Source organism: Ornithorhynchus anatinus, chromosome 19 (genome assembly GCF_004115215.2).
Source record: "Ornithorhynchus anatinus isolate Pmale09 chromosome 19, mOrnAna1.pri.v4, whole genome shotgun sequence".
Classification (NCBI taxonomy): Eukaryota; Metazoa; Chordata; class Mammalia; order Monotremata; family Ornithorhynchidae; genus Ornithorhynchus; species Ornithorhynchus anatinus.
This window is the reverse complement of record NC_041746.1, coordinates 18,373,912-18,399,711: the sequence shown is the minus strand read 5'-3', so window position 1 is coordinate 18,399,711 and position 25,800 is coordinate 18,373,912. Positions and strand designations below refer to the sequence as shown.

Sequence of the window (25,800 nt, the reverse complement as noted above, 5' to 3'; positions counted from 1 at the left end):
GGACCGTGCCCAACTCAATTACCTCGTATCTACCCCAGCGTTTAAAGCAGTGTTTGGCACATAGTAAACGCTTAACGAGTACCGTAATTACTATTAACAAATACCATGAAAAAGCACCGTTTTAAGTGTCGAGCTGGATAAAAGCCAATCTCATCAGACATAGTCCCAGTCCCACTTGGGTCTCACAGTCTAAGTAGGAGGGAGAACAGGTATTGAATCCCCATTTTACAGATGAGGAAACAGAGGCACAGAGTAGTGAAAGTCACACAGAGACCAAGCTGTGAAGCCGGAATTAGAATCTAGGTCCTCTGACTTCCAGACCCTTGCTCTTTATTCCGAAATCCTAAAATCCAGTGTAAATGCCCACTCCTAGAAGAGTTAAAATGATTTCTGTTGTCATTTGTATCTGCCTCCAATTAAAGCCAATTTTCCCTAGCCTACATGCTTCTCCTGCTCTTTCATTGTAAACCACAAGAATCTGACAAGTGCCCATTAAACCCCATAACTGTGAATGCAGAGTGCTGGCTGTAATTATTTTCAATGAGGTTTTTAGTTTTTAGATTCCTACCTACGGCATCAGGCCCCAGAGTGACCACAGTTGGTTTTAAATGATTTCTGATTGCTTTGCCGTTTTTTGGCCTGAAATACACTAGGAGCCGTGCCTCGCCTCTTTGCTCCGGCTCCGCGGAGTTAATGGTGTTGGTGAAATTACGGCAGAGTCCTTCCTCTGTGAGCCCTTGAAGCTCTTTACTGGAAAGCGAGATACGGGAAGTCCTCGACTTAAGATGTTCCAACTAAGATTGATGACTCTTTTAGCATTTCTAAATTTACATCTCGCTTCAGCTTTACAATACGTTGCTTTTGACTCTACAACAACATTTTCCTATGTGTTTCTTATACGCTTCACATATCTTTCCAATATGGCCCCTGCTCTGGAGGTGTGGAGGAGGGCGGGGGATGGGGAAATGCTTTTCAAAGGCATGATGGGGTGGGTGAGATGAGGGAGAAATGAAAAGAGAGAGGGTCAGAGTGGAGGGGGAGATGGAGAGGTTGGTGACGCAGGCAAAGCTTCCCTGGTAAAGTCACCAGGAAGAATCAAGATGTTAACGTGACTTCCAGTAAAGGAAAAATCGACCACCTTATCTACCAATCGATCAATCCATAAGATGTATTAAACACTTACTATGTGTAGAACCTTATGCTAAGTTCTTGAGAGAGTAAAATAGAATTAATTGACAGGACCCCGCAGTCAAAGAGTTTACAATCTCTTTGAGGGAAGGAATAATAGAAAACATAAGATATGTATGTAAGCGCTACAGAGGGCTGGGAATAGTCAGGTGGCACAAGGGTGCTGATCTGGGAGTTGATGGAATCAAAATGCGGAGATTAAGAAATGAAGTGGGGAAGGCCCCTCGGAGGAGATGGGATTTTTGAAGTTCTTTGAAGATGGAGAGAGCAAGTCTCTGTTCGATGTGGAGGGGATGGAGTTCCAGCCAGCAGGGAGGCGGTGAGCAAGAGGTTGTTGGCGGGAGAGACGAGAATGAGGCCCAGTGATGAGGTTAGCTTGAGAGGAACAAACAGAGCAAGATGGATTGTAGTGGGTGAAGGGATTGGTGAGATAAGAGGAAGAGAATTGATTCTGGGTCTTGAAATCAATGGTCAGTAGTTTCTACTAGATGCAGAGAGGAATGGGCAACCACTGGAGGTTTTTGAGGAGAGGGGAGAAACATGGAGATCACTGTAGGAAAATGATCTCCGCAGCAGAACGAAGTATGGTTCAAAGAAAGGGGAGACAGGATGCAGGGAGACCAGTGAGGAGGCTGATGAATTAAAGTGGGATGTGACCAGAGCAACCTCTCAGGGTCACACCTGGAGAGTTTCCAGTCCTCTACCAGTCTCGACTACGGGAGGGAGAGTCAAGCAGAGGCCTACCCATTCCATTCCTAACTTGGGCAGTAGCTAGCAAGTGGAAGGCAATCTGCTACAAGTCAAAATTCCCTTGTGCTGGGGAGCAGCAGCATGAGAGGGAGTCGAGGGTGGAAACACAAGTTTACCTCGTGGGAGGAGGCAGTGGTAAACCACTTCTGCATTTTTACCAAGAAAACCCTATGGATACACTTTCAGAACGATCGCAGATGGAGGTGGGGCGTTGAAGCGTCGCTATGGGTCGGAAACGACTCGACAGCAGAAGACAAGACAAATGACAGTGATCAGTGAAGGGAACAGAGGGGTGACTGTTTGGATGGAGAGGAGGGGCAGATCCCTGAAATGTCCTGGAGCAAGAACCCAAATCATTTGGTATCAGACAGAATATGGGCGTTGAAAGGGAAGGAGTGAAAGGTAAACCAAGTAGCCTAGTGGAGCTAGGGAGCCAGAAGACACGCATTCTAATCCCGCTCTATCATTTGCCTGCTGTGTGACCCTAGGCAAGTCACTTAACTTCTTGGTGCCTCAGTTTCCTCAACTGTAAAATAACCATTCATGATCTGTTCTCCCTCCCTCTTATAATTTGAGCTCCTCGCAGGGCAGGGTCTGTGTTTGATCCAATTATATATCAACCCCAGATCTCAGTACAGTGTTTGACCCACAGCAAGTATTTAGCAAATACTATAATCATCATAATCTCAAGGTTAAGGGAGTGATAGGCTGCAACCTATGATGAAATCTCTCTGACTCAATAGACTTAATGTGACTACACTGCTCATCTGTAAGTGACCGACTATATTATCCTGAGTAATTTTCACAAAAATAGCTTATCTGACCTTGGTACAAGAACGAATCCCCCATTTAAAACACCGCCCCTGGGAGAAAATTGGTTCAAACATGCCACGATTCAACTTCGCCCGCAGTTTTCATGAACCTGTCGTGTTACAGCCAGAGGACTGTCTCCATCCCAGTTTTAATGGCATTTAAATGATGAGAAAACAGCCTAAGATCAAGCAAAGCTAGCCCCTTCCCTTCTCTGCCTGGTTCTGTGGGGCCACGAAACAGAAAGACATTCCGGAGATGATGAGCCTGCCTCCCTGTGTCGGTCTTTGCTTCGATCCTTGAACGTTAGATCCTTAACTCAAGTTGAGAGACCTCTTGAGCCCCTTCCTGTGTTCAAATCAGGGGCTTGGCCACATGACAACTTCGATGCAGTTTGGATCGCGCTCCTCTGAAGGGTTCAGTTAACCCCAGTGACACGTGTTAAGTCGTACTTTCACGCCAGAAGATCGAGATCTGCCTTGTTTCCCCGTAACTTAGCTTCTGCTACTTAGAGAAACAGCATGGCCCAGTGGAAAGAGCGTAGGCCTGGGAGTCAGAGGACCTGGTTTCTAATGCTGGCACCCTCCTCTTGCCCACTGTGTGACCTTGGGTAAGTCACTTAACTTTTCTATGCCTCAGTTTTCTCATCGGTAAAATGGGGATTAAGTCTTACTCCTACCTACACTGTGAGCCCCGTGAAGGACAGGAACTGTGCCCCACCTGATATCTACCTCAGCTCTTAGAACGGTGCCTGACACATAGTAAGCACTTAATAATATTAATTCTTATTAAATCATCAGATCCTAGGCAAGCGGTCCCACGGGAGGGGGGAAGCAGGCCCACAAGATGGGGAGGAGCATTGGTAACGAAGGAAAGAGCAGGAGGCGTGGGAGACGCCGGCCACTATGGCGAGTCAGTCTAAAGACCCATTAGTCTTGGGTCTGGGCAACCTCCAGTCTCCTCCCTGATGAAGAGCCTGATGAAATCAAGAGAGATATGACCTTGGTGGATGTTGGATCCATCCAGTTTGGCGGACTGGAACTCCCGCCCGTTTCATATCTGACAACCCGAGCAGTGAGGCCTAGTGGATGGAGCAAGAGCCTGGGAGCCAGAGGATCTAATCCCGGTTCTGTCCCTTCCCTGCTGTGTGACCTCGGGTTTCTCTCATTCGATCGTATTTATTGAGCACTTATTGTGTGCAGAGCTCTGTACTAAGTGCTTGGGAAAGTACAATAAACTGTGACATTCCCTGCCCACAATAAGCTTACAGTACATAAGTGAATAGATCCAACAGACAGCTTAAAGAAACAAGACAGACCATGGAAAAAATATATTTTCTTCCACTTCAGAGAGTCTCAGACCGACACGGGAAAAACGAAACCTTCCCCTCTCCTCCGCACTGTGCTCATTTGTATATATTTTGATTACCCTATTTATTTTGTTAATGAGGTGTCCGTCCCCTTGATTCTATTTATCGTTTTTGTCCGTCCGTCTCCCCCGATTAGACTGTGAGCCCGTCATTGCGCAGGGATTGTACGCTCCAAGCGCTCAGTACAGTGCTCTGCACATAGTAAGCGCTCGATAAATACTACTGAAAGAAAGAAGGAAACGAAGCCAGCTCATCTTTCTTAACGAAATCAAGAAGATGCCAGGTAAACAGAAGGTTACACAGCCAACTGTTTTTTATAAGATTGTCCGAGATGCCAGAAATGATAGACTGCGGGGCAGGAAAACGAATCCCGAAGGGATCCGAGGTCAACGAGAGTGTCTTGTTGGGTTGGTTCTTCGGCTTCTCTGCGGTCCATCGAGCAGAGTTCCTTGACAGAAGCGATGTGCTGCAGACTCCTGGAGCCATCGTGACAGGTTGAAGCAGGAGGCTGATGCGTGAACTTACTGCACCACCTACAGCCAACCGACATCATAACAGGGAGAGACTGGACCTCGAAAAAAGATCCATTGGGATACGGTACCGATGGAGTCCAATGGACTCACAAGGAGGAAAGACAAACAGCAAAATATGGTCCGAGGAAATGCATTTCTAACGTAGCGTAACCTAGTGAAAAGAGCATGGGCCTGGGAATTATGGGACCTATTTTGGAGTCGCGGCTCTGCCGAGGCCTACTGTGAGAACTCAGGCCATCCCCGAACCTCCTTTGATTTCACTTTCCTCCTCTAGAAATAGACTGCGAGCCCGTCAATGGGCAGGGATTGTCTCTATCTGTTGCCGAGTTGTACATCCCAAGTGCTTAGTACAGTGCTCTGCACATAGTAAGTGCTCAATAAATACGATTGAGTGGATTGGGAACCCCGGGGAGACAGGAACTGTGTCTGATCTTACAACCTTATGTCCATCCCAGCGCTGAACGTATATCGAGTGCTTATTACTATTATTATTTATCAAGCAATCGTATTTTTCCAATCCCGTTCTAAGCGCTTGGGAGAGAACAATATAACAAGATCCAAAAAAACCTAACTGTAACAGAAAACCTAAACAAGTGATTATAAGCACAATCAAAATAATAACAAACAACATAAATATATAGAAACAGCGTGGCTTAGTGGAAAGAGCCCAGGCTTGGGAGCCTGAGGTCATGGGTTCGACTCCCGGCTCTGCCACTTATCAGCTGTGTGACCTTGGGCAAGTCACTTAACTTCTCTGGACCTCAGGTACCTTATCTGGAAAATGGGGATTAAGTCTGTGAGACACACTTGGGACAACCTGATTTAACTTGTATCTACCCCAGTGCTTAGAACAGTGCTTGGCACATAGTAAGCACTGAACAAATACCAACATTATTATTATTTTCAATTTTTTTTAACCTGTACACAAATACTACATTTTCAACACCTTTCACATCCTAAACAGCCAAAAGTCACGTTTGCTAGCAACCTAGAATTCTGTTTTTATCTATGCTAAATTAATCTGCCATTATCTGATGATAAATTGAAATGGGCTCCAGTCCCCAGTTGAACAAGTGCCGAGTAGCTGAGACTCCATTTCCAAGCTCTAGTTACTTCAATCAAAATCTTGCAAAAGTTGAGGAGGAGAGAAAGAGAGGTATTTGGACAAAAGAGAACAAAAATAAACTTTGCAGCACCCTCTTGAAGTATTTTAAAAGGTGGTCCAAAATCTCAAATTTCTGAGCCTTTATACCATCTGACTTGAAAGGGAACTCGGTTTAAACATTTCAGGGTATTACCACTCATCCACCCTATCTTCTCTATTGGTATTTTCCTCTGGGAGCAACTATTCAAAGGGACTGATGCAAGGGGGATGGAAGTGTTGGACAGGGGTTCAATTTAGCTCTTAATGATGGTAGAATAAGCAAAACAGAATCGTCCCGGGGCTAAAGTTTCGGTCCACTGGGCTAAAACCGAAAGGGTGAAGTAGGAATAGCACATAACTACCTGGAGGCGTACAACTCTTAGGAGAGTCCCCTTCATAACATTGCTAAAATCCACCCTTTTCTTATCAACCAAACTCAGTCAAGTGTCCAGCTGGGTTCACTGTGAACTGGAGTCTTGCCAAGGTCACCAACCCTCAGGACACGGCTTCCCCAAATCTGAGGAAGACCTCAGTGGGCTTTCTTCACACACTGGGTTCAGACCTGGTGGCTAGAGTCCTGCCACATATTTGTCGGCCGCTGTGATTACAATTTGCCGCAGCCCAGTGGAAAATCCTCACAGAGTTGTAAGTGAACTGCACCTCTGCTTTGGTAGCTCCTCCTAGAAAGTGTAGCCATTTTGGTTCCCGTCAGACCCGAGCTGAATCTGGATGCCAAGGCCGACTCAGGTGAACAAAGATCAGAACTGGATTGGTCTGCCCATAGATTTTGATCCCAGTGAAGCTCTACTGGGTGTCCAGTAGGGAAAAGCACAGAATAGGCAGCATGGCCTAGTGGAAAGAGCATGGGCCTGGGAGTCAGAGGACCTGGGTTCTAATCCCAGCTCTGCCAGTTGTCTGCTGTTTTATATTGGACAAGTCACAAATTGTGCATCAGTCACCTCATTTGTGAGCCCCATCTGGGTGTGCCCAATCTGATGAACTTGTATCTACCCCAGTGCTTAGTACAGTGTTTTTCTCATAGTGAGCCCTTAACAGATACCATAAAAAGCAGACCCTTATTTAAAAAGCCAAGGAAACATTCCTCCTCCCCTGAAACGAACCGCAATGGGACTCCGGATTATGCTTAATGGCAGGGACCATTTTGTATTTCTAGTGCACTACTGTTGGAGAAATAAAGGAAATGTGACAGACTGCAAAGATGTTATTGAGATTTTGGTGTGATCAGAAAGACTTTAGATGGAGGCTGTGGAAAAATGAACGTAGTTTCCGGAAGGAAATAAAAACAGGTTAATGAGGAATGTTTCAAAGAGAGCCAATCCACACTGAGGTTTTCTGAGATTTATGAGAAAATAACTGCCTTAAAAGAGGATGAAAGCCATTTCATGAAAGACTTTTTTTAGTGACAGAGTCAAGAAAGACAATTAGAAAGCTGCATATGTGAATGAAAGGACAGTTGCCATTTAAAAAACAGTCTATTTTGATAGAATCAGGACTGATTTTTATGTATTTTTGAAGAATTTCTTCAATATTCTTCCACAAAGAGGAGCTTTCTCCAGGAACATACAACGGACCTGTAATACTACTACTAATAATAATATTTTAAGTGCCTACTATGCGCCGAGCACTGTTCTAAGTGCTGGGGTATTTACAAGGACAGGAGAATCCTTCCACGTGGGCTCCGTGCAGTGGTGGTTAGCATATTGTGAACTCTGACCAACTGGGAGAGGAAGATATGACATTACGTCTACTTATTTTTCCTAGATTCCTTGATAACGATCTGGCGATTCTTTTAAACTGTGAGCCCCACGAGGGACAGGGATTATGCTTAATTCCCTCCTATTTTCTCCCAGTGCTTAGTACAACATTCACAGTACAGTGATCGCCAGGTCGAGCCAAATGCTTATTCTCTCCCATCTTGACTACTGCATTAGCCTTCCTGACCTCCCTGCCTCCCGTCTCTTTCCCACTCCAGGGCTAAATTCAATCCTGCCCAGATTATGTTCCTAAAAAACTGTTCAGTCCATGTTTCCCTTCTCTTCAAGGATCTCCATTAGTTGCCCTTCCACCTCCACATCAGACAGAAACTCCTTTCCATTGGCTTTAAAGGATTCAATCACCTTGTAGTCCCCCTTTCCCACATTTTACCTCACTGATGTCCTCCTACAACTGAGCACATTCACTTCAGCCCACTTTTTTTTTTTTAAAAATGGTATGGGTCAGAAATGACTCGATGGCATAAGATGAGACCCCCCAACGCTTATTACAGTACTTGGTCCAGAGTAAGCTCTCATCCAATATCAAAAATATTTCCCAGGACCAAGTTAATACCTCCTAGACCCACCCCGACACTCAACTGTGATGCTAGCAGAAGCCCGTGTGTAGACAAGGAAGAGAGATCAGACCAATTAACATACCAAGAAATGGAGTCTGAGTTTCTACTGAAAAATAGGTGTTTCTCTAATATTTTTATGTGTTTGGGGGAAGTTTCCGGCTTTCAGGGTATCGGGCAAAGTAATAATAGCAAAGGCATAATTGCTCACTTTCACTGGAAAAGGATGGACGAATGATTGCTCTTTTTATCCATAAACACTTTGGAACGCAATGTGGGGAGGTAGATTTTCCACCCAGTTTGGAGAAAAGGAAGTGTGCTTCCCCAAGCCAGTTCTCGCTACGAAGCCGTTCTTCTGAATTCCAAGGAGGGAGAATCCAGTGAACGGCAAACTTATTTCACTGGGGCTCCTCCAGGGTAGTGGTTAAGTGGGAACGAACAGGGTGTCCAAATGATCCTCAAAAAGGAAAGAAGTCTATTCCAACAAGTTATATATAGAGAAGGTGAAGCAGCGTGTGTGTGTGTTTTCTCACGCCGAGGCAAGGTAGGCTTTGCGGAGACACAGAAGAGAGCTTTGTGTACCCTGAGAGCATTGAACAGACTCAGCCTTCTCTCTATCTCTCATTTTCACTTCAGATTCCTCAGGAACATGCAGAGAGTCCTCTTCCCCACCCTTCTCATCACTATTTGCACTTCGTTGGTAAGTCCTGGCCAGTTTTTGTTTCCCTTCCAGGGGACGGTAACAGCTCTGATTTGCTTTATGACCAAAAAAAAAAAAGGAATTAAAAAGGGAAAAATGAATTACTTCAGGCATTCATGCAAAATAGGAAGCCATTTTCCACGCTGAGTGAAATTCTTTAGTTTTTTTTCAGTGCATCAAAAAAGTGAAATATTATTGACTTTCACTTCACTGAAATAGATCTCTTAAGATATTTTAAATCATTTCAATTTCTAATCTTAAAAAAATGAAACCATTTTCCCCAGCAACGAACATTTTTATATGGCATAGTATTTACAGTAAACACTGCCTCGCCATTTGGGTTCCAAGCCGAGCCCACCCATTCCACAGTCTGGTTTTGAAATAAATGAGCAAAGATGCACTGGGATCAGTGTTTTGACAACAAAAAGGCTCAGTTAAACTGAAAGAAGGGCTTAAGGCTTCTGTGGCTTACACACATTTTCTGCTCATGAAACATTAGAAACCAGTCCACAGAGCCTTTTAAGCCTATTTAAAAGTTGAACTCATCTGCGCTTAGTAACAAAATAAATCATTTGGTGTAGGCTCTTCATTGATTCATTTAGAAAGAAACAAGGAGGATTTAAGAAGGTATTTTTTCCCATTGGTCAATTTTAGGCTCCGTTCGTCGGGCTAGAAAATCAGCTCTTAACCATTAGAAGTCCGGCATACTGGGGATTAAACCTAAATGAGGACAGTGAATAGAGAATAAGAATTTAGATTTTTTTTTTAAGGAATATAACTGGATAGCTCAATAAAGTAGCATGACCAAATTATAGCATTTATCACCACAGGTCTCCACAGGGCTTGATTTTTCAAGTTCAGATCAGGATGGGAGTGGAGAAGGTGAGGGAGAAAGGTGGAACTGAGTGTACTCACCATTATGCTTTCTTGTCTCTAAACTCAGCCACCGTTTAGTCCAGAAGTGTCCCTAGCTCGTTGTGGGTGGGAACGTTTCTGTTGTATTGTTGTGTTGTATGCTCCCAAGTGCTGAGTAAAGTGCTCAGCACACAGTCAGCGCTCAATAAATATGATTGATTGACACTTGCAGTTTATTGTTTTGAGACTGTTGTACTCTCGCTGGATTCTCCTTCCCTCCTAGCAGTGAACAGTGGTTTTAGTAGAATTGGTGGTAGATGAAGGTGCGAGCGTGGCGTAGTGGACAGAACACGGGCCTGGGGGTCAAAAGGTGACCGGTCCTAAATCCCGGCTCTGCCACTTGGCTGCAGTGTGGCCGTGGGCAAGTCACTTCACTTCTCTGTGCCTCAGTTACCTCATCTGTAAAATGGGGATTAAGACTGGGAGCCCTACGAGGGACAGGGACCGCGTCCAACCCGATTATCTTGTATCCGCCCCAGTGCTTGGTACAGTGACTGGCACACAGTAAGCACTTAAATACCATAATTATGAAGTTCACCTCAAGGGCAAGGGGCTTCATCTTAGTTGGCCACAAGTCTACATTTAGGGGCTTGTCTCAAACCTTTAGAACATAAAAACTCTGCCTTTCAAAACACACACACACACACACATATATATGTGGATATATATATTAAGACTGTATACTAGTTTTAAAGAGAAATGAAATTGCAATATTGACAGAGAGAAGTGACACTGGGCAGGTAGATTTCTTCACAAGGAAAGTGGTGCTTTCGGATGTGGCTGGTGAGAGATATTACATATTGACCTTTGCTATTGTCAGTCTTCTCAGGGGCCTGATTTCTTGGTTTCATTAAAAAAAAAAAGAGAAAAATCCAGGTGAAGTCAGTGTTAACCTTCCTCACTTCACAGGTCTCTAAAGATTGAATTGTATCTACCTCAGTATTTGATGCAGAGTAAGTTCTCGCTTAACAATTACTATTATACATTACATATTAATGCAATGTAAGCGATAGGCTAGGTGGCTGAGCAACAATATTAATTATTCTGGATTTAAATTACTTCACACCAAAGTATTTTCAGCAATGCACTAAATGGCATCCTGGACATTTGAATGAGTCTCCCTAAGCACCTAATGTAATAATACTGATGGCACTAATAATTAAGCACTTAATATGTACTAAATCCCAAAGTAGAGACAACATAATCCAGTCGATACAACCACTGCCCCACGTGGAGCTCACACTCTCAGGGGGAAGGAAAACTGGTATCTACTTAATCTCCATTTGACAAATGAGGATACTGAGGCACCGAGAAGTTAATTAACTTGCCCAAAGTCACACGGCAAATGGTGGAGGTGATATTAGAACCCAGACCCCTGACTCCCAGGCCTTGGTCTTCCCGCGAGGCCGTGCTGCTTCTCTATCATATAGCAGGGAATCACATGGGCCGTCTGGAGTGAGGTAATAGGGGGTGGGGTCTGGGGTTGGATCAGCCCGCACCCCCATTTTGGGCTTCCTCTGGCCGGAGGAAGGTGTGGTGATGGAAAACAGCACACTGAATGCTCGTTGGGAGCGCAGATCTCCTCGGGGGCAGTCGTCCTAGCAGGCACGAATGCCGCCTCCTCCGTCCGGAAGCGAGACCAGGTGACTTCTGGGTTGTGGCCAGAAATGTATCCGCATTTGGCCTGGGAAAGGCTTGGCCAATGGGCCTAGGAAGAAGAGGGCCAGATGAAGCAGGTTCCAGCTATATTGACTTCTGCAAGGTTCCACCTGTAGGGATCGGAGACGAACCAAATTCCCAACTACGACAACCTACGCCAGCCCACACAGTCCACTCCTCTGATGCCAACTCGCTCACTGTACCACGATCTCATCTGTCTCACCACCGACCCATGTCCTCCCTCTGGCCTGGAACACCCTTTCCCGCCATATCTAACGGACTACGATTCTCCCCATCTTCAAAGCCCTGCTAAAATCAAACCTCCTCCAAGAGGCCTTCACTCACTAAGCCCTCATTTTCTCATCTAAGCCCTTTCTTCTGCATCACTTCTGAACTTGGGTCTGCACCTCTAAAGTGCTTTGATAGTCACCCCTCCCCGGCCCTACACCACTTATGTACATATCCATCTGCAATTCATTTCACATACATATCCATCCACAATTCATTTCACTGTCTGTCTCCCCTTCTAGGCTATAAGCTCTTGGTGGGCAGGGATTGTGGCTACCTATTCTGTTGTACTCTCCCAAGGCATTAATACAGTGCTCTACACACAGTAAATGCTCACTAAATGCCACCGACTGATCCCAAATCGTGCTGTAAAAGCAGAGATAACACAAAGATGGAATGACCATCATGATTATCCCGGAAGGGGAACAAAATGAGCGTTTCTCTCCCGATCCATCATAATGGTCCCCTCCTTCCATCAGTCAGTTGAATTTATTAAGCCCTTCTTGTGTGCAGAGTGGGGTGGGATGGGCCAGCCCCCCCCACCAGGACCAACCAGCACTTTCCTGGACCAGGGGAGCCTCAATGACACATGGTAGAAGTCAAACCACACCTCTGATCACCAAGGTTAAAGTTTTTTACTTCATTTTACCAACATGAAAGGGAGTGACACATATACACACACACACCCACTCCACCAAGGATCCAATGCCGGTCCGTGGTCAAAGAAGCCTATTCTGCCACCGTGTCTTCTTTCGGCTTCCAAGCACTGCTCTCCTCCTGCAGATGTTTCCCTCTCTGCCTCCTGTGAAAGAGGATCCCCTTCCAAGCAACCGCCTTTTATCTGCCTTACGCGGGACAGTTGTGGCTCTATGTGGCAGCCATTGATTGGCCCAGCCCCGTTACCTGGGAGAACAGGGAGAGAAAGCCATTCCTCCCTCCATGCTTCACCCCCACAGACCAGCAGTCCCCTGCCTTAGATAGAGCCCATCAGTGCCTTGGCAAAATCTCTCCCTTGTTGTTGTTCGTGCCATCACAAACAGTCACGAACAAGGCAGCTTGCTGGGGGCTCATCACACAGAGCACTGGACTAAGGTCTTGGGAGAGGACAATATAACAGAGCTGGTAATAATAACGATAATAATGATAGTATTTATTAGGTGCTTACTAAGAACCAAGCACTAAATCCTGGGGTAGAAACAATCTAATCAGGATGGACACAATCCCTGTCCCACAAAGGGCTCATGGTCTTCATCCCCATTTTACAGATGAGATAACTGAGGCACAGAGAAGTTAAGCGACTTGTCCAAAGTCACACAAACGGATAAGTGGCGGAGCCGGGATTAGAACGCACAACCTCTGACTCCCAAGCCCTTGCTCTTTCCACTGAGCCATGCTGCTTCTACTTTTCAATAATGATAATAATGGGATTTAAGTTAATAATAATTTTGGTACTTGTTAAGTGGTTACTATGTGCCTCGTTCAGTTCTAGGCCCCGAGGTGGTACAAGTTGATCAGGTTGGACGCAATCCCTCTTCCACATTGGGTGCACACTCTAAAATTCCCATTTTTAACAGATGAGGTAACTGAGGCACGGAGAAGTTAAGTGATTCGCCTAAGGTCACCCAGCAGACGTGTGGTAGAGTCAGGATTAGAACTCACGACCTTCCGACTCCCAGGGCCGTGCTCCGTCCTCCACGTGGTGCTGTTGAAGAAGGGACAGGAGGAGAAAGGGAGGGGAAAGGAACAGGGGGGATTTTAGGGAGATCACACCTGATGGTTTCAATTTTCTCGATGAAGTTAATCATCTGAAACAGCTGGCACTGGCAATGGGCGTCAGTAAGTTCTTAATGGGCAGGGAACGTTTCTGCTATTTCTGTTGCGTTGTACTCTCCCTAGAGTTTAATACAGTGTTCTGCACATAGTAAGTGTTCAGTAAATACCACTGATGATGATAAATAAGGATGGAGAAATAATGTTGGTGGGCAGAGAAGAGGCCAGAATGAAATCAGGTGAGGTTGAATTTGGATGGACGAGGTGGCCCGAAAGCTGGATTTCTGCCAGCAGTTCTCTGCAGCTCAAGCCCAGGAGACGAGGAAGAGGAGTGTGAGGTGATCCGGGGCTACAGGAAGGTGGAACAAGGTCTGAGGAGGAACAGGGAAGCAAGGGAGCTGAATTCAGTGCCGAGAGTGATGTGAAGGGAGCCGATTTGTGCATCAAGAGTAGGTAGTCTGGGTATGGAGGCCAAATGGGGCATGATTGCTTTAGAAAATTGGAGGGGGTCAAAAGAGTGGCGGTCTCTGCGAGGGAATAGGACAGATTTTCGGGGAGGTGTGTCGGGGAGAGAAGGCAGGTGTGGGGGATTTTGTCAGACAGAAGATCTTCGGAGGCGGTGAAGGTAGAGATCGTACAGTGAATGGAGTCGGTGAGGTTTAGTGTGTATCCCAACTAGTGAGTGGGTGGGGCGGAGCAGGAGGTGAGTGGATTTGAGAAGTGAGAGAAAGTGAGAGTGAAAGGATCATCAGGAATATTCACATGGATACTGAAGTCCCCAAGGATCACTGTAGGGAGAGAGAGAGAGGGAGAAAGAAGTGAGAAAGGGAAGAATGGAGATAAAAGAAAATTTGGAGGTGGTAAGGCCTGTTCTCCTTGATATAGTTGATGTAGTGCTTGGCCTACAGTAAGCACTAAACAGATGTATTAATAATGATTAATTTTTATTTAAATATACACCTATTAAAGGATCGTGTGGTTTAAGGTATCAGGTGGCATACACTATTTTCCAGCCTCTTGCCTCAGTCTTCCCGTATCAAATAGTTCAAAACTTTGATTTTGTACAACTTTTCAATATTTTATAAAGTAAAATAGAAACAAGTGGCCAGGGTAGAGAGAACACCACCAGCTGTGGAATTGGAATGGAAAAACATCTATCACGGTGGTCCCTGTGAACCATCTACTTCCCCTGATTCACTAATTGCCCTCGAATCAATGTGATTTTCTGTAACGGAGGATCCTTCGAGAACACTACCCTCCTAGCGGAAAGAGCGCGGGCCTGGGAGTCGGAAGGACCTGAGCTCTAATCCCGGCTCTGCCACTTGCCTGCTGGGTGACCCGAGGCAAGTCACTTAACTTCTCTGTGCCTCAGATCCCTTGACTGTGAAATGGGGATTCCATACCTGTTCTCCCTCGTAGTTTCACTGTGAGCCCCATGTGGGACCTGATTACCTATATTAGAGAAAGATCCCGGGCCTGGGAGTCGGAAGGACTTGGGTTCTAATCCCGGCTCTGCCTCTTGTCAGCTGGGTGACCTTGGGCAAGTCATTTAACTTCTCTTTGCCTCGGTCACTTCAGTTGGAAAATGGAGATTAAGACTTTAAGTCCCATGTGGAGACAGGGACTGTAACCACCCAGCTTTGCTCATCTTCACCCCAGGGCCCGGCACATAGTAAGCGCTTAACGGATGCCACAGTCGCGATCATCGCCATCTTGTATCTACTCCAGCATTTTTAGTACAGTGCTTGGCACCTAGTGATCGTTTAACAAATACCCCGATTATTATTACGTCAGTCCCACTGCAGGTCCCGAAACAATGGGCGGTTGGGTGAGAAGCCTGAGGATAAAGCTCCCGACGTTGGCGGAGGACGGCAGCGCCTGGAGTTTTGCCACTGGCCTTGCAAATGCCCCGGGAGGCCCACCTGCCCTCCGGGGGTGAGCCTGGTAAAGGATGGCTGTGGGTGCTGTAGAACCTGTGCCAAGCAGCAAGGGGAAACCTGCAACGAGGCTGACGTCTGCGACCCTCACAAAGGCCTTTACTGTGACTACTCTGCGGACCGGCCCAGATACCAGGTTGGCGTGTGTGCGTGTAAGTTGACGTTTTTGGAATCGCACTTTCCGGAGAAGGGAGGCCGGCTGCGTTGGAAGAAGACAGCGGATGCTCGGTTTGGAATTGTCGGTGAAATGGCTGGCAGGACTAAGGCCTGGAAATCCCTCCTCTGTCTCATACCCCACACCAACAATCTCCCCACCTTCAAAGCCCTCCTCAAACTACACTTCCTCCAAGAGACCTTCCTTAGTACAGTGCCTGGCACATAGTAAGCGCTTAAAAAGTACCATGATTATTATTAACCCTTCGTCTCCCCTAGCTACCCTCCCCTCTGCATCAACTATAACCACCGCTTACCTGTAGACTGTAAGCTCCTCCTGCATTCAATCGTACTTATTGAGCGCTTACTGTGTACGGGGCGCTTACTACGTGCAAAGCACCGTACTAACCGCTGGGGGACTACAATGTAACGATAACCAGACACATTCCCTGCTCTCAACGAGCACTGTAAGCTCCTTGTGGGCAGACATCGTGTGGACCAACTAATTCTGTTGTACTGTACTTTTACCAAGCGCTCAGTACGGTGCTCTGTACCCAGTAAGCGCTCCGAAAATACCGACTGATCCTTATACTTTTATCGATATGGATCCTTACATATTTTCCCTCTCTACAATTTATTTTAATGTCCTTCTCCCCCCGTAGAATATAAACTCCTTTAGGCAAGGGACAGTGTCGACGGATTCCATTGCACTTTACTGAATGTTCGATGTAGTGCTCTGTACATAGTAAGTGCTCAATAAATACTCTCGATTGATTGAGGACTGAGAGGGTAATCAATGGGCATTCCACTTTCATACTGAAGAATCATTCTGCAGTTCAAAGGTTCTGCTGCAGATGGTGAAAATATATCCACAAGTGTGGGGGAATTCTGAATTTCCTGCACACTAGCCATGAAAATATAATGGGACTCCATTCTGGGGTCGTCATCATTTACGATGAGCGCTGATCAGAAGCTAAAGGTGCTACTGAGGAATATTGAATTTCCTGCACACTAGCCATGAAAATATATATGTTGGTATTTAAGCGCTTACTATGTACAGAGCACTGTTCCAAGCGCTGGGGTAGATACAGGGTAATCGGGTTGCCCCGCATGAGAATCACAGTCTTAATCCCCCTTTTACAGGTGAGGGAACTGAGGCACAGAGAAGTTAAGCGACTTGCCCACAGTCACACAGCTGACAAGCGGCCGAGCCGGGATTCGAACCCATGACCTCTGACTCCCAAGCCCGGACTCTTTCCACTGAGCCGTGCTGCTTTATAATGGGACTCCATTCTGGGATCCTCATCATTTAGGTTGAGCACTGACCAGATGCTAAAGGTGTTACTGAGTAATCCTGCTGCCTCTCCTAAGCAAGAGACCGGAGCGGGGATGGCTCTATTTGAATCTATGAATTTTCTTTCAATAGTAGTAAGTGGAAATTGTAATTTTTATTGAGTGCTTATTGGGTGCCGTGCCCTGAATTGAGCACCGAGGAAGAGTACATAGGTGGGAATTAGACACGGCCGCCGTCCTTCGAGGTACTCCAAATTTAGGAATAGATGTGAGGGAGGAGGGAGCAGACGCTAGGATTCACGACAGAGTAAAACACTAAAACAGCGTGAAAGACAAGGACAAATAGGCAAGCAGTGTGGTTCAGTGGAAAGAGCCCGGGCTTGGGAGTCGGAGGTCATGGGTTTGAATCCCAGCTCCGCCGTTTAATAATAATAATAATAATGTTGGTATTTGTTAAGCGCTTACTATGTGCAAAACACTGTTCTAAGCACTGGGGGGATACGAGGTGATCAGGTTGCCCCTCATGGGGCTCACAGTCTTCAACCCCATTTTACATATAAGGGAATTGAGGCCCAGAGAAGTTCAGTGACTTGAACGAAGTCACACAGCTGACAAGTGGCGGAGCGGGGATTAGAACCCATGACCTCTGACTCCCAAGCCCGGGCTCTTTCCACTGAGCCACGTCAGGTGTGGGCAAGTCACTTAACTTCTCTGTGCCTCAGTGACCTTATCTGTAAAACGGGGATGAAGACCGTGAGCCTCACGTGGGACGACCTGATTACCCTATAACTTCCCCAGCACTTAGAACAGTGCTCTGCACATAGTAGGCGCCTAACAAATACCAGCATTATTAAAATATTCATTCATTCCATAGTATTTATTGAGCGCTTACTATGTGCAGAGCACCGTACTAAGCGCTTGGAATGAACAAGTCGGCAACAGATAGAGACGGTCCCTGCCTTTCGACGGGCTTACGGTCTGATCGGGGGAGACGGACAGACGAGAACGATGGCGATAAATAGAGTCGAGGGGAAGAACGTCTCGTAAAAACAATGGCGACTGAATAGAATCGAGGGCAACGGAAACTAAAAGCCAAACAATAGGGGGCTGAAAGTAAAGGAGCAGAATTTCAGGCTTGTCTAGGTTCCGATTCCAAGGTTTCCTGGAGGCCTCATGCTACAGGAGCTGTTCTCTTTCTGGAAACTCCAACGGAGGGCTTGAGGAGCAACGTGGGCTAGCCCGGGCCTGGGAGTCAGAAGGACTCGGGTTCAAATCCCAGCTCCGCCACATAGCTGCGTGGGATCTTGAGTCAGTCGCTTAACTCCTCTGTGCCTCAGTTACCTCATCTGTAAAATGGGGATTAAGACTGGGAGCCCCATGTGGGACAGGGGCTCCGTCCAACCCGATTTGCTTGATATCCATCACGGCGCTCAGTACAGGGCCTGGTACATAATGAGGCACTTATAAATACCGCAATTATTATTATCTTTCCATCCAGGTGATGGAAGGCAGGATGGGCTGGAGGCCCCTGGGTCGTGCGGAGGGGAGCTGGGAGGCAGTGAGGTTGGTAAAAGAACATGCCAAGGCCAGGGGCCCTGGGGGACGGAAGGAAAGGCAGTTGCCCCGGTCATGGTGGGGTGGCAAACGTTCAGGGCATTGAGGCCGTAGTTACCTCCCGTTTCCCTCAGCTACAAATTCAGTTGCATCTTTCCAGATCTTTTTTAAACACAGCTAATGAAAGAAAACATCAGTTTCTGTTCACCGCAATACAAGGACATAATAAAGTGGAAGGGGATTGGTCCAATGATTGGGAAGATGGAGACTTTGCCTAAGGAGAATAGACTGGATTGGTTCAGAGGAAAGATAGAGCTCGAGAGAGGACATGATTGTAGAAAATCACAAAGGGCCTGGAGTGGGTGAAATCGGATTTCTTTTCTCCAAATCCCGCAACACCAAAACAAGAAGGCTCCACTGAAGCTCCAAGGAAGTAGGTTTAAAACAAACAGAGGGAATCACTTCGTGGCTCAGTGGAAAGAGCCCAGGCTTGGGAGTCTGAGGTCATGGGTTCGAATTCTGGCTCTGCCATTTGTCAGCTGTGGGACTGTGGGCGAGTCACTTCACTTCTCTGTGCCTCAGTTACCTCATCTGTAAAATGGGGATTAACTGTGAGCTTCACGTGGGACAACCTGATGACCCTGTACCTAACCCAGTGCTTAGAACAGTACTCTGCACATAGTAAGCGCTTAACAAATACCAACATTATTATTATTATCATAACTCAAAGTATAGGGTGGTAAATATTTGGAAATGGTTTCCTTGGAAAGCTCTGCAGGAAGAAACAGGAGTAGGTTCTAAAGGGTCTTGGATAAAATCATGGATCAGTCAATCATATTTATTGAGCACTTAACCGAGTGCAAAGCATTGTATTAAGTACTTGAGAGAGTACAATATAATAATAAAAAGACGCATTCCCTGGCTATAACAAGATTACAGTCTAGAGGGAGAGACAGACATTAAATAAATTACAGATATGTACATAAGTGCTGTGGTGACGGGAGAGGAGAATGAAAAAAAGGAGCAAGTGAGGGTGACGCAAAAGGGAGTGGGAGAAGAGGAAAGGAGGGCTTAGGGACCGGTGATACCTATCAATCTTCACACAGTTCCTTCAAAAAAAACCTGTTGTCACCGTCAGAGACCAAACACTAGATCATTGATCTGCTCCGGTAAGTAGCACTTAGATTCTGATTTTTCTCTTCATGGCAGATATGTCAACAAAGACATGATGTTCTTAGTCATTCTTTGACTCTGGTGCCTTCAGCTTCCAAAATCAACCAGCCAAATATTTCCTCAGAGAAGCAGCATGGCTTGGTGGAATGAGCACGGGCTTAGGAGTCAGAGGTCGTGGGTTCTAATCTCCGCTCTGCCGCTTGTCAGCTGTGCGACCTTGGGCAAATCACTTCACTTCTCGGGCCCTCAGTGACCTCATCTGTAAAAGGGGGATTAAGACTGGGACTGGACAACCTGATTACTTTGTATCTACCCCAGCCCTTAGAACAGTGGTCAGCACGTAGTAAACACTTAACGAATACCATCATCATCATCGTGTTTCCCTTGTTTTGTGGACTCGATTTTTCTCTTCTCTTACTGATAGATGTTGCCGTTGAAAATGTGATTACGTCCACTGATAGTGATCTGCCATTTCCCTTTTCAGATCTGATTGCTGTCGGATGTGAGCTCAATCGGGTACACTATCGCAACGGTCAGGTTTTTCAGCCCAATCCGCTGTATAAATGCCTGTGCGTCAGCGGTGCAATTGGATGTATGCCCTTACTCATACCTAAACTAGCCCGCAGTCACTGCCCTGGGACCGAAACGGGAAAAAAATCGGATCATTCAACCTGTGACTCCGGAATGTTACGGCAGCAGCTGTCCGCGACCTACAAGACAATCCCAGGTGCGCCTCTCTAGCCAAATGTTTTTCCTATATTCCATAATGATAAAGATGTTATCTGGGAAGTGCCGATTATGGTGATATACCAAGCTCTGGAGATCCAGATAGATCAGCTCGGATGAAATTCCAATTCCAAAATGGGCCTCATAACCTCAGAGGGAAAGAGAACAGGTATTTAAATTCCCATTTTACAGATAAGAAGGTGAGGCCCAGAGAAGCGAAGTGACTTGTCCAATGTCATCCAGTGGCAGAGCTGGGATTGGAACCCACATCCCCTGACTCTCAGATCTATGCTTGCTCTGTGTGAGCTCACTGGTCAGAAACAAAAATAACCGCTGGTCTTCCCACCTATTTATCATCTCAACATTCACCTCTCCTCATTAGATTTGAGCCTCTGATTACTATGTTTTTGGGAAGTGGAAAAGTTTACTTGGAAGGCAGCAATACTCATGTTAAATTGTTCTCTGCCTGAACTGAAAATTTTCAGAATTTTTCAAACATGCACATTCCTCCTATATTAAGTAAGCATAAAGTGGGTAAAGTGTTAAGAGTCTGGGAGAATAAAGTTCTTGTCTCCAGGATTTGACTGCTAGACTAGAAGGAGAGCATTCTTATACCCATCGTATTACTGTTTTAATTCAGCCTTGCAACTAGATACCTAATCACAGTTATTTGTAACATCTTCCTTCCCCTTTCCTTCCCCCAACTCTCAAGAGGTATATAGATAAATCTAATATCACTATGTTAGTTATTTGCCAGGCTCACAAAACTCTGGAACCCTGGACGACTCTTGGAATGGACAACAATTAATGAATCATTAGTTAGCATTAGAAACTTGGAGCATCAGCAGTGTCCATTAGGCAAAGATTGGTTGAAACCTTAAATTTGGAAATATAAACCCCGTGGGGCAGTTTTGAATTAGTTTAAACAAAAACACATTCTAGGATTTCTCAATTTTTTTAAAAATATGGCTCTTCCATTATATCCCTACACTAGCTACTTAACTGAAAAGATATTAAATCTTGGTTTTTTTTTCAAATATTATATCATCCTTGAATACTTTAGTGGGCTATCTCCATAAGGTCACATATTCATATTACAGTTTCCCTGACTCTTTTCTTTTATTATTAATTCCAGTGGGTTTCCTTATGGTAATTCCACTGACATGAACTAGGTATGTAAGTGCTTTTGATTCATTGGATGAAATTGTATAAAAATGGGAAATACAGTAAACAAAGTAAATGTTCGTATACTCACAGGAAGGGCCATCAGAAAAGGAACTGTTTTCATTAAGACCGTGAGTCCCACATGGGACTGAAAACTGCGCCCAACCTGATTTACTTGTGTCCACCTCAGCGTTTAGTACAGTGCCTGGCATATAGTAAGCACTTAACAAATACCAGAGTCATTATCATTATTGTTAGAAGAGTAACTGACCCCTTGCGGGGTAGGGAGTGTATCTGAGCTGATTATATTACATGAATCCCAGGACTTATTGCATACAGCAAATAGCACTTAGCAGATAGCACTATTACGATTGATGTGGATGACGGTGATTATTATCATTATTATCATAAACTTGCTGGCCGATCTGTGGGTTCTGGTACTAGGTTTACTTAAAAAAGACTCTTCCTATAGTCACTGATCCTGACAGGAAACTATTCGCCTTGGTGTTGCTGAAATGTACCCTCCCAAGCGCTCAGTACAGTTGTCTGCACACAGTAAGCTCTCAAATACGATTTAATGAATGAATGATGTCAGTTAATCATATTTATTGAGCACTTAGTGTGTGTAGAGAACCATACTAAGAGCTTAGGAGGGTACAGTACAACTGTATAACAGACACATTCCCTGCCCACAATGAGCTTACAGTCTAGAGGGGGAGACAGACATTTAAAAAAAAAATTACAAATATGTGCAAAAGAGTTGTGGGACTGGGTAGGGGGATGAATAAGGGGACCAAATCAGGGTGACTCAGGAGCGAGTTGAAGGAAAGAAAATGAAGGCTTAGTCAGGGAAGGTCTCTTGGAGATGGGCCTTCAATAGGGCTTTGAAGGGGGGAGAGTTGTCGTCTGTCGGATTTGAGGAAGGAGGGCATTCTGAGCCAGAGGCACGATGTGGACGAGTGGTCGGTGACGAGACGGACGAGAGTATCAGAGGAGCGAAGTGAGCCGGTTGGACTGTAGTACGAGAGTGGTGAGGTGGAGTAGGAGGCGGAAAGGAGTTGAGTGCTTTAAAGCCAAGGGTGAGGATTTTTGTTTGACGCGGAGGTGGATGAGCGACCGCTGGAGGTCCTTGAGGAGTGGGGAAACAGGCCCCGAACGTTTTAATAGAAAAATGTTCCAGGCAGCAGAGTGAAATATGGACTGGAGTGGGAAGAGAGGGCAGTGAGGTTAGCATTCATTCATTCATTCAATAATATTTCTTGAGCGCTTACTATGTGCAGAGCACTGTACTAAGCGCTTGGAATGTACAAATCGGGAACAGATAGAGACAATGCCTGCCCTTTGGCGGGCTTACGGTCTTATTTAATGAGCTCTTACTGTGTGCAGAACATTGTACTCTGCTTTTGGGACAAAACAATGCAACAGTAAACAGACACGCTTCCTGCCCACAACGACCTTACAGTCTAGAGGAAATGAGCAGTCGCCTGATCAGTGACTCGAACCCTGGACTCTCAGATTAAAAGTCTGATGCTCTACCGACCGAGAGCAGCCGGGCTCCAAAGAGGCCGATACAGTAACCAGGGCCAGATAAGTGATTGGATTAATAATAATGATAATATTTAAGTGCTTATTTTGTGCGATTAAGCTCTAACATGGTAGTAGAATGGAGCGGAAAGCACAGATCTTAGCGACGTTGTGAAGGTCCGACTGACAGGATTTGGAGATGGATTAAATATATGTGTTGAATGAGAGAGATGCATTGAAAAATGTAATAATTATGGTATTTGTTTAGCCCTTACTATGTGCAGAGCACTGTTCTAAGCGCTGGAGGAGATACAGGGTAATCAGATTATCCCACGTGGGGCTCACATTTTTTAATCCCCATTTTTACAGATGAGGTAACTGAGGCATAGAGAAGTTACGTGACTTGCCCAAGGTCACACAGCAGACAAGTGGTGGAGCCAGGATTAGAAGCCACGACTTCTGACTCCCAAGCCCGGGCGCCTTCCACTAAACCACGCTGCTTTTTAAATATATGGGGCAGTGTTCCCTAATTCAAGAAGGTTTATGACTGGATCCTAGTTTCTGAATGGTCAGCAAGAAATCATGACATGATATAACCTCCTCTCTTCTCAGTGCTTAAAACTCAAGCTAAACTTTAATTTTTAAGTACTATTCCTCCTGTGTTCATGCTTTTTCTTCATAAACCATTTATAGCAGCATCCTTAACTGCATTTTCCAGTTTACTTCCAATTAGATGTACCCGATATGCAAATTCATTCAACGAGTGGCATTGTATGCTTCTTGTTTACGGAGAATTGTCATAAGCTCTTGGGAAAATGTAATAGAGTAAAACAGTTAACCTCTCTTTATTGACTGCAGATACGTGCCAGGTTTTTAATCTGCTTCTGCATTAAGGTCTTTAAAAACTGTTGGCTTCCTTCCAGATCCCCAAGGATTTTTTTCCCCTCCCCTACATCTCTTTTGGGGAATTTTATATCCTGTAGAAGCATATAGAAGCTTGCAAAGAATTATCATATCCAAATTTTCACCTGGACTACTCCCTGTTGGAAAATAGTCATCTGAAATGAGTGCGGTCAGGAGAAATTACCAGAAGTGCTCTGGAGTTAGAGAGATGCTCAGGGAGGAGAGGGCTTTGGGTCCTATGGCCAGACTTGGGTTCGCTTTATGAGTTTAGAGGAGCGGCGCGGCTCAGTGGAAAGAGCCCGGGCTTGGGAGTCAGAGGTCATGGGTTCGAATCCCGGCTCTGCCACTTGGCAGCTGTGTGACTGTGGGCCTTCACTTTTCTGGGCCTCAGTTACCTCATCTGTAAAATGGGGATTAACTGTGAGCCTCACGTGGGACAACCTGATTACCCGGTATCTCCCCCAGCGCTTAGAACAGTGCTCTGCACATAGTAAGCGCTTAACAAATGCCCACATTATTAAGTTTGTTAGGGAGGCAGCTTCCAAGAGAGCCAAGCAGATCTTAGGGAGTAGGCAGAATTTAAATCTAGGCATAGTTTGTTGATGTCTGCCTCCCCCGCTCTAGACTGTAAGCCTGTTGTGGGCAGGGACTGTGACTCTTTATTGCTGTATTGTAGTCTCCCAAGTGCTTAGTACCATGTTCTGCGCACACTAAGCGCTCAATAAATACAACCGGATGAACAAACTCCTCCTCTGTAAGACTGTAGGCTCCTTGTTGTCGGGGAAATGTCTACCGAATCTGCTACGTGGTACTCTCCCAAGTGCTTACTTCAGTGCTCTGCACGCAGAAAATGTCTCAATACAACTGATCGAGCGATTGATTGTCTCCCCCCCTAGACTGTAAGCTCCTTGTGGGCAGGAAACATAAATGGCAAATCTGGTACATTGAACTCAAGTGCTTAGTACGGTGTTCTGCACACGGTACTCAATAAAAATGATTGAATTATGTACCTGGCGTTTCATTCATTCTACCTCAGAGCATGTTCTCAGAAAGCTTAATTCATTTTTGTTGGATAATAGTTTCTCAGAATCCGAAAGAGGTCCCTCAGGGAAGCAATTTTTCAATCTAAATTATTTGGGGGTCCCTCAAGGAATTCCAGGTTTCGGAGAGATTAAAGAATGATAAGTATTACTGAAACTAGGGGAATGAGTCCACCAAAATATTTTTAGTCTTGAAAGGTAATAATACTGATACATACATAAGTGCATACTATGTGCCCAACTCTACACTAAGTGCTGGGGTAAATACAAAATAATTAGATTGATGCCATCCCTGTCCCACATAGGGCCCGTAGTCTGTGTCGGAAGGAATGGGAGGTAATTCCCATTTTACAGATGGGGAAACTGAGGTACAGAGAAGTTAAGTGACTTGCCCAAAGTTCCCCGGCATGTGAGCGCAAAGGCAGAATTAGAACCCAGGTCTTCTGACTCCCAGATCTGTGCTCTTTCTACGAGGCCCAACTGCTTCTCTAAAGTTGACAGTCAATTCATATTCTGATTAACACCTTGCATTTCCTATACCTAACTTCAATTCCAACGTTCTGCTCGCAGTCACTTCAGGAGCGAGGAAGAACCAAGAGAAAATCAGTCTAAACTTCCATTAACCAGAGGCTGGCCTGCTTGGAAATGACTAAGTGAAAAGTGCGGCAATGGGAAATGGATCTTTTCATTGCCGATGTTAAAATTAAAAAGATATATATCGATCGGGGGACGGCGGGAGGAAAGCGTGAAGGGGAGACAGAACTCATTATAATTTCGTTCGGGGGTTTCGCATCGCGTTTACATCAAGATGACTTCGAAAAACAATTAACACTACCCACGTTCAGTGATGGATAGAA

The 25,800-nt window shown here is 45.4% G+C and overlaps 1 protein-coding gene and 1 non-coding gene across 2 annotated transcripts in view; both read left to right on the top strand.

The window, feature by feature from the left end:
* The first annotated feature begins 1,851 nt into the window (after positions 1 to 1,851).
* On the top strand, positions 1,852 to 1,989 carry LOC114805770. Its single transcript, XR_003753794.1, has one exon. It is a non-coding gene; the product is annotated as a small nucleolar RNA SNORA7 (small nucleolar RNA).
* An 11,742-nt stretch (positions 1,990 to 13,731) lies between these two features.
* CCN6 (cellular communication network factor 6) overlaps positions 13,732 to 25,800 on the top strand; it is a 19,588-nt gene continuing 7,519 nt past the window's right edge. Inside the window, exons 1-3 of the mRNA XM_029047677.1 lie at positions 13,732 to 13,809; positions 15,313 to 15,565; positions 20,071 to 20,313. Of these exons, the coding sequence (XP_028903510.1) occupies positions 13,732 to 13,809; positions 15,313 to 15,565; positions 20,071 to 20,313 (574 nt within the window). The remainder of the gene's footprint in view (positions 13,810 to 15,312; positions 15,566 to 20,070; positions 20,314 to 25,800) is intronic.